Source organism: Ahaetulla prasina, chromosome 2 (assembly GCF_028640845.1).
Source record: "Ahaetulla prasina isolate Xishuangbanna chromosome 2, ASM2864084v1, whole genome shotgun sequence".
Classification (NCBI taxonomy): domain Eukaryota; kingdom Metazoa; phylum Chordata; class Lepidosauria; order Squamata; family Colubridae; genus Ahaetulla; species Ahaetulla prasina.
In genome coordinates, this window is record NC_080540.1 from 252,611,399 (window position 1) to 252,624,358 (window position 12,960).

The 12,960-nt window shown below is 38.1% G+C and overlaps 1 protein-coding gene and 1 long non-coding RNA gene across 3 annotated transcripts in view; one reads left to right on the forward strand and one right to left on the reverse strand.

Moving 5' to 3' along the window:
* The first annotated feature begins 1,071 nt into the window (after positions 1-1,071).
* On the forward strand, positions 1,072-10,017 carry LOC131191384 (uncharacterized). The gene is made up of 3 exons (XR_009153488.1): positions 1,072-1,201; positions 9,064-9,169; positions 9,285-10,017. It is a non-coding gene; the product is annotated as an uncharacterized LOC131191384 (long non-coding RNA).
* Positions 1,201-12,960, reverse strand: part of CAMK4 (calcium/calmodulin dependent protein kinase IV) — a 72,484-nt gene continuing 60,724 nt past the window's right edge. For both annotated transcript variants that reach the window (XM_058169456.1, XM_058169455.1), the window contains 3 exons: positions 10,551-10,677; positions 9,058-9,210; positions 1,201-5,046 (listed from right to left, as the gene is read on the reverse strand). In XM_058169456.1, coding sequence (XP_058025439.1) covers positions 4,852-5,046; positions 9,058-9,210; positions 10,551-10,677 — 475 coding nt within the window. In that variant the 3' untranslated portion in view covers positions 1,201-4,851. The remainder of the gene's footprint in view (positions 5,047-9,057; positions 9,211-10,550; positions 10,678-12,960) is intronic.

Sequence of the window (12,960 nt, forward strand, 5' to 3'; positions counted from 1 at the left end):
CACCCCCTCGAGTTGGGAACGACTAACACATACGTATGAGGGAAATCTTTACCTTTACCTTACATTATAAATGTATATTTTGTTTAATAAATCATTTAATGAAAATGAAGGAAAGCATTCAATCTTTTGATCTGTGGTTTGTACCATAACTTAATTGGAACTGTCTCACAAGTAGTGAGACAGCAAGATAAGACTCAAGAACCATCTGAGCAGCCAGAATATAAAAATGCAGCAAACAAACAAACAAACACTTTACTCATGTAGAAGAGAACCCAAGGAGCAATGGGCAGTAATAAGAGATAGTAAAAAATCCAAGCAGGAAAAGCAAAATCAGCATTTCAAAGAAGAAAAGATTTAACTACTTTGCAGAACAAGCAATCGATAGTGAAAAAACAAAGACAGGGAATTAAGATCTTGGTCAGCAAGGAGGATATATAATAATTAAACATAGGATAACAAAATTAAATGAAAAAGGACAAGGGACAATTGAAAAATGAGAATATTATTCAGAAGTGCCAACAAACGGAAATAAAAGAAAAATAAGAGTTCTTTCTTATAAGATCAAAGAAATTATAAGAAAATTTTCAACAATGGCAGTTGCAGAAGGTAGAAAATGGAGGCAAGTGTGCTTAAAGGAAAGATGGAGAAACTACTGAAACTAGGGCAGGAATATAGAATGACAGAATCTCTTGTAGTGGGAATATATTCAAGAATTCTACTTGAAATTGAAATATGCAGATCAGGAAACAGATGTCAGACTTATATGCCAGCTATCTGCTGTATCAGCTAAAGCAGTGATTCCCAAACTGTGAGCCGCGGCTCCCCAGGGAGCCGCGCTATCGTCATGGGGGCGCCATGAATATCTGCGCTGTCCGCGCTGATGCGCCATTTCTTGCAGGTCGATTTCCAGTTGCAGGTCGGATTTCCGGGGGAGCCGCGGGCGAAAAAGATTGGGAACCTCTGAGCTAAAGAATAAAGCTGTACAGGGAGACAGAAATGCCAAATTACTAAGGCAGGTTTGCAGAAAAGCAGGGGGACAGGGGAACAAATATAAAATAGACAATGAAGGGCAAAAAATAGAAGAAATATATCTTTGCTTCATTGAGTAGAGGAAAGCCTTTCACTATGTAAATCATACAGAATGTAGAAGGTGTTAAGGCTAATGGTGTGCCAGAATACCTGATTGTTTTTTCAAGAAACTGTAAGTATGATCAAGAAGCTTTTTTAAATTTGGTGAAACAGAGTGATTTGGTATAGGAAAATGAGCAACAAAAGGATATATATTTTCCCTTGCATTTAGTTTATACAACCAATATGTTTTAAGAACGGCAGTTTCCAGGATTTTAAGGTTGAAATCAGCTCTGGAAATTAAAATACTAATTTCTATTATTTCTAATATTTCTAAAATACTAATTTTGAAAAATTCTTACGACACCATTGTATCAATCAAAGAATTATAATTATAATTATTGTGCATGTTAAAATGGAAAAAAAATTAAAGATGAATATTAACTATTAAGACAACCAAAATAATATCTATCTGCATGACAATGAAGAAGTGAAGGCTTGAAATAAATATTACTCTAGATCAGTGTTTCTTAAAGGGTGATCCTAGGACCCTTAGGGGTACCTCAAGACCCTCTTGGGTCTGCAAAATATTTATCAGGCTATGTTGAAAAATAATCCAATATTAAAATCCCATCAAACAATCTTACGGTTGCGATAACAAATGCTCAATTTTAATTTTTAGTATCCTAAATAATGATAAACATCCCACACAAACAAAAACTTTTGAACCCTCCATAATTTTTTAAAAGTGGGAAGGAGTACTTTGAGGTGAAAAACAGTTTAAGAAACACTGCTCTAGATAAAAATAGACAATGTGCTGGAAAGGAAAAAAGGAGGATTATTTTTAGGAAGATATAAGTTATAGGAAGAAATGAAAAATTAAACAGAATAGTTTAAATACTGGTCTTTTCAGTGGCCTTGTATAACTCCGAATATTGAGAAAAATTGAGGTACAGTCCTTTTGAGTTTAAAAATTTGGGAATGTTACTAAAACATCGACCATTCCTGTTCCAAATGAAGGCTGATTGTTCCCTTAAGACAACAAACAAAAATTCACCTATTGTATTCTGAGCATGTGATACAAGAGGGAAAAAGGTTAGGAAAAACATGGTACTTGATCAGGATGAAGACAATAAAGTTGATTAGATGGGCTCAAGGAGACTGATGAATTTTTACTAAAAAGTGAACTGGAGTTGGACTTGTCTCAGTAGCACCTAACTTAGATTCCTTGGTACTAAAATGCTGGCATTTTATAGACAATTTTAAATGTAATGTAATTATTTAGTGACCACAATTGGGATTGGCAACTCAGTAGTTAAGTGAAGGAGGTGCTAAATGAAACTGAGGTTATCATCTTACTTCAGCTTTCCTCTGCTTTACAGATCTGCGAAGATCGTAAATGCAAGAACTGGTCATAAAATTATTTTCCTTACTGTTGTAACTGAGAACAATTGCTAAATGAGGTCTATTTGTATGTTTCATCACATATTAATTTTATAGTAGAATCTCAGTGGAAAATGTGCAGCATAATCTTATAAAAACAAATAAATTACCACTTATACCCTGTGTTTCCACACTTGCTAGGACTAAAATACACAGATACATTCATATAGCAAAATCAATGAAAGCAAATTCGTGAAAGCAATAACCTTATATTCATGCTATCTAAACCATCAATGCAAACCATGGCGAAAACTACAAAAGTAATTCATTGATTCATTTCAGTGGGGCATGCATTTAATTACACCTAGAAGCTATGATCTGATGGTTTGAATATCTACACGGATTTCCACAGGCCTAGGGAATTTGTATATATCATTTAGCATGTGAAAGAGGGGATTATTTTGAGTTCAGAGAATGCAGTTTCACCAAAAGTGTGTGTGCGTGTGTGTGTGTACACATACTTCTTCATATATATGAAGTGCTTTAGATATTGCTGGAGGTTTATTATAGTTGTTATTAATTTACTGTCTAAATCATTTACTCCAGACAAGAAATGTACTTGTCAATACAGCTATTAAGTCACCTTTTTCAACTCACAAGAATAAGATCTTGCAATGATTCCTTGTGCTTGCTCCAATTATTCCTTGTGTGAAACAAATATTTCTCATGTTCTTATTCATGCATTCAGAATAACATTGTATATTTTAGAAAAGCATATATAATATTTACTGCAGAAACAACTTTATACGCTATTTTGTACTAAACCATGATTCTATCATACCTAGCCTTACACAAATAATGTTCATTTACCCTTCATTTTAATATAATAAAAAGTGAAAAGAATGCATTCCCTTTGCTTCAGAACATGCTCTTGGTTTACTAATAATTGTAGTTCCGCTGATGGACAATGCTGCTGAAAGCATAATTAAGAAAAGAAAAAATTATTGAACATTATGTTATTGTGCGTGTACCAAAAAGCAAATGAGACTGTAATTATACTCTTAATTAGTTTCTGGGAGGTTGACATTCTAAAACTATACTCAGTTATCACGGAATATATACTACTAACTCTTTAGCACTTATTTCTAAGTAGAAATATATAGAACTGGGCTGTTAGGGTAACTGTCACCTCTTTCTTTGTAAATTTTTTGTATTCAGGAATTCTGACGTTAGAATTACAAAGAAAAGTTTGTTGTTCAAAAGCCATTCTGCTGATAGTTCAACTCACATAAACTATATTTAGTAAAGATTGTATACTGACAAGGCACCCCATTCATGCATCCTCTGACTGCAGAAACTCCCTGTATCACCTATTATATAAGTATTTCTACAGTATGTTGTGTACGCTCCTTCTGGATACCATATATCCTTCTTGTAGTATAATTCTAAAATTTCAGATCAATATTCCCAATTTTCTATAAACAAGGGCACAATTTCATAATGATGACTGATTCTAAGTTTTCTGCAGCATCTGTTCTTCACCCTCTTGGTTTGTGTACAACTCTTACAGGAATTTGGTTCTGGCAAAGGAATATTTAATTCTGAAATGCCAAATGACAGCTATAAATTATTTTCTATAAACAAGGGCACAATTTCATAATGATGACTGATTCTAAGTTTTGTGCAGCATCTGTTCTTCACCCTCTTGGTTTGTGTACAACTCTTACAGGAATTTGGTTCTGGCAAAGGAATATTTAATTCTGAAATGCCAAATGACAGCTATAAATTAAGACTATACAGAAATGGTTACCAACAGAGGTAAGGCATTCTTAACATCAGCATCAAGATCTTTTAGTCATCCCAATCACTTCTCAATTTTTCAAAGGAACAAACATGGTTTTGCTTATAAATCTCTTAAATGTTCCATCATAAATAATTTTTATATCATTGATAAATAAAACTCTTTCATAGGCTTTAAAAAAACCCACTTGTGAATCCTTGTGCCTACTGGATAATTACAAATTTGAAAGGAAACATACTGGAAAAATGTCATGATTGCTAGAGAATGCCTTTCTTGTGTCAACAATAACCATCCTGCATTTTATATATTATCTTTTAAACCTTCTACATTATTTATTTGTGTTGCTCATAAGATGTGCGCATACTTCCTATTCTCCAATTCACCTGTTGGCATTACTGTAAACAGCACTTTATCCACAGCATGCCAATAAAAGACTTTACTGTTTTTCAGAAGCAATCACATGCATTAAAGTTCAGGTCACCAGCTACAGTTGGACTTTACACCTGAAAGCAAAGTCATCCATAATTCATTCTTGCTGAATGGTAAATTGACTGGTGCATGAAATGGGCGGTCTTTGCTAAAAGAAGACATTGCAAGGTTTAGGGCTCTCCTCCTTCAGATCCTTGTTCCTGAATGTCCATTCCCTGAGTTATGTGGCATACTGCTGTCTCTTTTTCTTCTGTATCATCTTCTGAGCTTACACGCTGGTTTTCATTGAGCTTATTGCTGTCATGGGTGCTATGGTAGCTTGCACTTCCAAGACGACTTGATGCAACAACAGCTTTCACGGCAGCCTGATTTTTTTTAAGACAAAAGAGAAATCCTATTTTTCAACATTCTTGGCTGCACTGGATGTAAGGTAGTTCATTCATATATATATATTAAAAAATTATGGTATAGCCTTAAGGAAGCTACATCACAGGTTTTCTCATATGTAATACGTGATAAAGTCTAGGTTTACACTGTAAATAAATTATGCCCAAACTTTATTAACTGACATCGTTTAACAAAACAATGAATTTTATTCACACTTGCTGTACTTATATAGAAGAATTCAGTAATGCTGTTCTTTAAAAATCTTAAGAAAATGCAGGTACAAAGCACAAAACGTATACATAAGGGAATGGTATAGGCAGATATGCACGTGCGCATTTGAGTAAAGTTATTTAAAATGCACCAGGAGAAAGCATGCATTTTCTTGCACATTGTCTCCACTAAGCAAACTGATATAAATAAGACTAAAATATACAGCCAGAAAAATGAAAAAAAAAAAAAAAAGCAAACCAAAAAGTTATTCCAAAAACTACAAATAGTACAATACATGCATAGTTTTCCAATGACATCATAATAAAATAATCCTGATGGGATTAAAGCAGACTTCTCTATCCTTGTATGTCCTCCTCTTATAGCAAGGGCAAGAGCATTTAGATTTACATACTACCCAAGGGTGAAATCTAAAAATTTTCCCTACCGGTTGTGGGCATGGCTTAATTGGTGGGTGTGGCTTGGTGGTCAGGTGACTGACTGGGCATGGTCAATAATAAAAATAATAAAAATAATAAAGTATACAAAACTTGGGAGGCACCGGTCTACTTTCTTTAAAAATAGAAGCTTCAGTCTACCAAATACGTTTTACTGAAAGGCACTACCTTCTTTAAAAATAGAGGCCCCATCTACCAATTGCCTTTTACTGAGGCACCAGTCTACCTTCTTTAAAAATAGAGGCACTGGTCTACCAATTGCCTTTTACTGAGAGGCACCAGTCTACCAAGTGCCTTTTTTTGGCAGGCACCGGTCTACCTTCTTTAAAAATAGAGGCACCAGTCTACTAGCTACCTACAGCGCTGATCAGCTGTAGTGTGGCTCTTTGAAGTGCCGCGGCAGTCCTTTAAGGCCGTTTGCAGCTATATCACCACCGAGCGCTTCAGGGACAGAGAAGAGGAACAGCGAGGCATGGGCAGTGAGGGGGGGGGCAGGGATTTTTGCTACCAGTTCTCCGAACTACCTGCTCCCATCGCTACCGGATCACCCGGTCTGGTCCAAACTGGGAGCATTTCACCCCTGATACTACCCCATAGCACTTTGCAGCATTCTCTAGGTGGTTTACAATATAAGCATATTGTAAAGCATATTTGTATATTGCCCCCAACAATCTGGATCTTCATTTTACCGAGCTTGGAAGGCTGAGTCAAACTTGAGCCCTGTCAGGATCAACCTCCAGACTGTGAGCAGAGTTTGCCAATACTGCAATTAACCACTGCACCACCAGGGCTCCTTTATTATAATACGTTAGGACTTTTATCTCCCAGAATCCCAAAAGAATTATACCATTTAGGGAATGAGTCTCAATATATCTATAGGGCATAAGGATAGAGAAATAAGTGACAATTAGCTCATAACTCAAAACTTTTATAGCTTACTGTAATCAGAACAGGTGATTTGTGGGCAATTCTTACTGTCTCTCCACTTTAAACTAAATTGTGCAGAATGGGTGTAATTTAGGGCATTTGGGGCAGTTTGCAAAGTAATCTGGCCTCCTTTGACATCTCTAATATGACCCAGTGCATTATACTTTCAAGCCTATCCTTACTGAGGTACCATTGGGAAAAAACCTCCCCTCCACCTTAATTTTATTTTCCATTGTGCATTTACTGAGATCATAAAAAGGGTTTTCCCCAACCTTTAATTCTGCCTGAGCAGAAACTTTCTATATTCCACTATATATTACAATGAAACAATTTCACAGACTTATAGAATGGAAAAATTGATGGAAATAATCAAGTGTATCCCTTAGGCTGAGTCAGGAATCCATTAATACAGCGTTCCTAATAGAAAGCATCTAATCTCTGTTTAAACATCTGCAGTGAAGACAAATTCACTTTCTCCCAAGGAAGTCTGTTGAAATGGGAATCCTTGTAATTTAGGACCATTGATCCTTGAGCTGTCTTCTGGAACAATTTTGAACAAATCAGCCCCATTTTTAATATGAGTGCTCTTCAAGTATTTGAAGAAAGTTATTATGTTTCTCTGCTGTCTCCTCCAGACTAAATATATCCAGCACCTTTAATCATTCCTTGTAAATGTTTCCTTCCAAGTCTCTTAACTGTTTTCTTTAGGACATGCTCCTGTTTATCAAATTCCTAAAATATGGCACGTAGAATTGGACCTAATATTTTAGATATAGTCTAACTAATGCAGAATAGAAAGGAAATAGAGGTAAAACAAATATTGGGAGAAGATGGAGCCATAAAGCACAAAGCAGAGGCTATGGGGTTAAACCTTTTTCTCCTGACCAGGTACCTACTGGCACTGACACTGGACAAAAGAGAGCTACAATAACACTATCCCACTACCAGTTCTGAGCTGGTTCAGAAAATACTATGACTGCAATAAAAAAAAATTTAATTGTCAAAATAAAAAGTTAGACTAATACAGACTAGCATTACCCCTCTTTTCTATCTTGATATTAGGAAATTAATACACATATTTCTTAAAATATAACCCACTGTTTATATCACTACTTTAAATTAATTAAGATGAGTTCTTGGACTGTATCTTCCAAAATATGTGTCCCAAAGTATTGATTACACCTTAATCTTCAAGAAGATAGCCAAGATGACAGAAAAATACTAAAAATGTTTCTAGAAAAAAATACTGCTTTTTACAAAGATCTGTTGTCAAACATTGAACTCAGTTGCTTTCACATTCAACATATTTGGCTAATCAGGAGATGCATTAATGAAAATACCCTGTGCATGCCCACAGACCCTACTGCAAATGCCTGGAACAATTTTCAAACTAGCCATCTGTGGCTGGTTTACACTAACACTTGTAAGTCTATTATCCAAACACTAGATGATACTTCTGGCCATTATAAAAACAATCAATGTAAGGTATCATGAAACATGAATATATTTTCTTTATAATGATAATAGCTATAAGCTATTAGCCATGGGAGTGCAGTGGTTAGAATTCAGTACTGCAGCCTAAATCTGCCAACTGCCATCAGTTTGATTCTCACCGGTTCAAAGTTGACTCAGCCTTCCATCCTTCTGAGGTTGGTAAAAATGAGGACACAGATTGTTGGAGGCAATATGCCGACTTTATAAACTGCTTAGAGAGGGCTATAAAGCACTATGACAGCAGTATATAAATCTAAGTGCTATTGCTATATGGTATAAATTTAAACATCGAACTTATCAGAATTGTAAGCACTTATATTTCAGTCAACTACACAAAGTCAGTGAATATATGCAAGCTATTAGCTGTGTAACATTTGACATTAAACATGAATAAGTGTCATGTGAACATGCTGGCAGCAGCCATACTGATGATCTTCCCTCTACAGGGTTCACATTTACTTTTAGTTTAAACAATTAACTAGATATAGCATTACATTTGGTCAGTGGGAGTACCTCCCGAACAGAGCAAAATGGTTTTCTGATGAAAATAGATATACGTCTATCAAAAATTTCCCTCTCTTTATAACACCTTCCCTCATCATTCTGTAATATTTTCTAAACTTGTAGAACATATTTTCTGTAAAAGGGAGTTAATTGCCTCAATATGCATTCCAATAGCAGAAATGTCCTAATAGCTTAGAAGCCTTCTGCAGCCAGAACCTTTTATCCAAGTATGGTTAATGTTGGATTCATCTCAATGTAATTGGGCAGTTTCAGTTTCTGGAATATGTATATGCTGCAGTCAATATTACGATATGTTTACAAAAATAAAAACTTTCAGTGTTTGTCATTTTTTAAAAAAAAAAAACTATTTAAAACCTTTTTCTCCCTCCGGGTATATACCTTCAGTTTACGGCGAGCATTGAATTCTTGGAGTTTCTTTTGAGCTGTATCCATATGAATAAAATTGGCTGCCTTTCCTGTGACCCAAGGATGCTGTAAAGCTTGGAAAGTGGTAAGGCGTTTTTTGGGGTCAAGCACTATTAGCTTCCTAACCTGCATAATATGAAAAATATAAGGTTAACAAAAACCATTTAATTCCTTGAGTATTTATTTTATTGCTTCTATAGGTTCTAATCTAAGGACTGATGTATCCAGCAGATCTCATGTATCAATATCTTTCTGACAAATGACCGAGCTGTTAGTTCTAGCTACAATAAACTGGAAAAGCTGAAGTAGAATTTCAACTTTCAACTTCCTTCCCCACCAGAGGTAATTGGGATGGTATGTCAAATCAAAACATTATGATGTCATTTTAAAAACCTCAAAGTTGTCAGTGCTGAAAAATATATGAGACAGTGGTGGGTTTCAATTTTTTTTACTACCGGTTCTGTGGGCGTGGCTTGGTGGGCATGACAGGGGAAGGATACTGTAAAATCTCCATTCCCTCCCCAATCCAGGGGAAAGTTACTGCAAAATCCCCATTTCCTCCTGATCAGCTGGGATTTGGAAGGCAGAGAATAGATGGGGGTGGGGCCAGTCAGAATTTTTACTACCGGTTCTCCCAACTACTCAAAATTTCCACTACCGGTTCTCCAGAACTGATCAGAACCTGCTGAAACCCATTTCTGATATGAGATCCATTTTTTCCACTGCAGATATTATCCATCTACCCTTTATGTTTCTGTATGCATTATGGCTGCTAATTTATAATCATAATAATGGATGGCATTTTGCAATACAGATATTCAAGATAGCAAAGCTATCGGTGCATGCTCTGAAATTGAAGCATGATGAAGAAATCATGCTTCTTTCTTTGCCCTCTTTCAAGGCTTCTTTTAAAATCCTACCCAGGACAAGCAATAGAAAGGAAATTATGTAGACTAGACCAAGGGTCTCCAACCTTGGTCCCTTTAAGACTTTTGGACTTCAACTCCCAGAGTCCCTCAGCCAGCAAAGCTGGCTGAGGAACTCTGGGAGTTGAAGTCCACAAGTCTTAAAGGGACCAAGGTTGGAGACCCCTGGACTAGACAGCTGTTTGGCCATTTGTCCATCTTTCCCTCATTAATCAATGGCAGAAAAAAATAGTGGGGAAAATACAGGAGTGCTCCAGATGAAAGCAAATGTCACACAGTCTTTTCCTGTAATATTCTGTAAATTCTGTGTGTGAATAAAAGTCTTATTGAGAAGCAAGAAGCAGAGAAGAATTTTTTACTCTCCCTTATTTACTGGAATGGTTACAAACTTTGCTTGGTTATGCAATGGTTTGTGCCTCCTCCCTTCACTATGTAGACAGTATGACATAAATGCTGTATGTTCAATTACATCAATATTAAAAGGAATTGAAAGGCAGGTGACTTCACCACTCAAAAGTTGTAAAAATTTTCTGAACTTACCAAATCCTTGGCATTCAGAGATACATCATCCCACCAGGGAGAAACAAAATCATATTCACAGTTCAGAATCCTCTTGAACATATACTGATCTCCTCTTTCATCATAGAATGGTTCAAAGCCACAAAGTCTACATGCAAAAGAGAGAGAAATGTATAAATCTGGTGAGATAGAATGATATATTTATTTATTTATTTATTTTATTAAATTTTTATACCGCCCTTCTCCCGAAGGACTCAGGGCGGTGTACAGCCAGAATAAAACCAAAATATATACAATTTAAAACAACATCTAAAAAGAGCAAATTTTAAAGGCTGATTATTAAAATTTAGATTTAAAAATTTTAAAATATTAAAAATACCCAATTTAAAATTCAACACAAATTATGCCAGTCCCGCTTTAATAAATAAATATGTTTTGAGCTCACGACGGAAGGTCCGAAGATCAGGCACTTGACGCAGGCCAGGGGGAAGTTCGTTCCAGAGCGTCACTGCCCCACAGAAGGCCCTACTCCTGGGGCCGCCAGCCGACACTGTTTGGCGGACGGCACCCTGAGAAGACCCTCTCTGTGAGGCGTCTGGTCGGTGGGAGGCAAAGGTAACAGCAGGCGGTCTCGTAAGTACCGGGTCCTAAGCCATGGAGCGCTTTAAAGATAGTTACCAAAATCTTGAAGCGCACCGAAGACCACAGGAAGCCAGTGCAAGCTACGGAGCAGCGATGTCACGTGGGAGCCACGAGCGGCTCCCGTTACTACTCGCGCAGCCGCATTCTGGACTAACTGCAGCCTCCGGTGCACCTCAAGGGCATCCCCATATAGAGAGCATTGCAATAATCCAGCCTAGACGTAACCAGAGTGTGAGTGACCGTGCATAAGGCATCCCGGTCAAGGAAGGGACGAACTGGCGAACCAAGCGAACTTGGTAAAGGCCCTCCTGGCGACGGCCGCCAGGTGTTCATCAAAGACAGCCGTCCATCCAGGAGGACGCCCAAGTTGCGAACCACCTCCTTTGGGGCCACTAACTCACCCCCAACAGTCAGCTGCGGATGACTGTACCAGGATGCCGGCATCCACAGCCACTCTGTCTTGGAGGGATTGAGCTTGAGTCTGTTTCTCCCCATCCAGACCCGTACAGCTTCCAGGCACCGGGACAGCATTCGACCGCTTCGTTGGGGTGGTCCGGGGTGGAAAAGTACAGCTGAGTATCATCAGCGTACAGATGATAACTCACCCCGAAACCACTGATGACCTCACCCAGCGGCTTCATATAGATGTTGAACAGGGTAGGCGAGAGAATCGACCCCGAGGCACCCCACAAGTGAGGCGCCTCGAGGACGACCTCTGCCCCCCTGTCAACACCGTCTGCGACCGGTCAGAGAGATAGGAGGAGAACCACCGATAAACGGTGTCCCCCACTCCCAATCCCTCCAACCGGCGCAGCAGGATACCATGGTCGATGGTATCAAGGCCGCTGAGAGATCTAATAGGACCAAGGCAGAGGAACAACCCTGTCCCTGGCCCTCCAGAGGTCATCCACCAACGCGACCAAAGCCGTCTCCGTGCTATAACCGGTCGGAAGCCAGACTGGAACGGGTCTAGATAGACAGTTTCCTCCAGGTGCCGGGGAGCTGCCATACAACCACATTTCTACAACCTTCGCCACAAAGCGAAGGTTGGAGACTGGACGGTAATTACCCAAAATAGCTGGGTCCAGGGAAGGCTTCTTGAGGAGAGGTCTCACCACCGCCTCTTTCAAGGCGGCGGGGAAAACCCCTTCCATCAAAGAAGCATTTATAATCTCCTGGAGCCAGCCTCGTGTCACTTCCTGAGCAGCCAGCACTAACCAGGAAGGGCACGGGTCCAGTAAACATGTAGTTGCATGTAACCTCCCCAGCAACCTGTCCATGTCCTCGGGAGCCACAGACTCAAACTCATCCCAAATAACCTCAACAAGACGTGTCTCTGTCATCTCAGCTGGATCATCGCAATCTTGGTCCAAACTATCCCGAAGCTGAACGATTTTATCGTATAGATAACCGTTAAACTCCTCAGCCCGTCCCTGTAAGGGGTCATCCCGTCCCTCTTGATGAAGGTCAGCCTTAACTTCCTTGTAAAAAACTGTATTTATACCCTGAAAATGAGTATCCAAATAGTGAAGTATTGTGCATTATCTTGGAGATTAAAAATAATACATTGTGATAACAGAAATGTTAATAGATTTCTTCAATATGAACAGTTAGCAATAGACTTCTATAATAGAATACATATGTATCTTTAAAATCTCATATTGGGCTTTAGATGGAATTAAAATATAAATATATTTTTTCTGACGGATACTTTCGGAAATGTATGGTTGTAAAAACATAAATTTTATATGAAAAAAAATGGAATGCAGTAATACTTTGGTTCACAAAC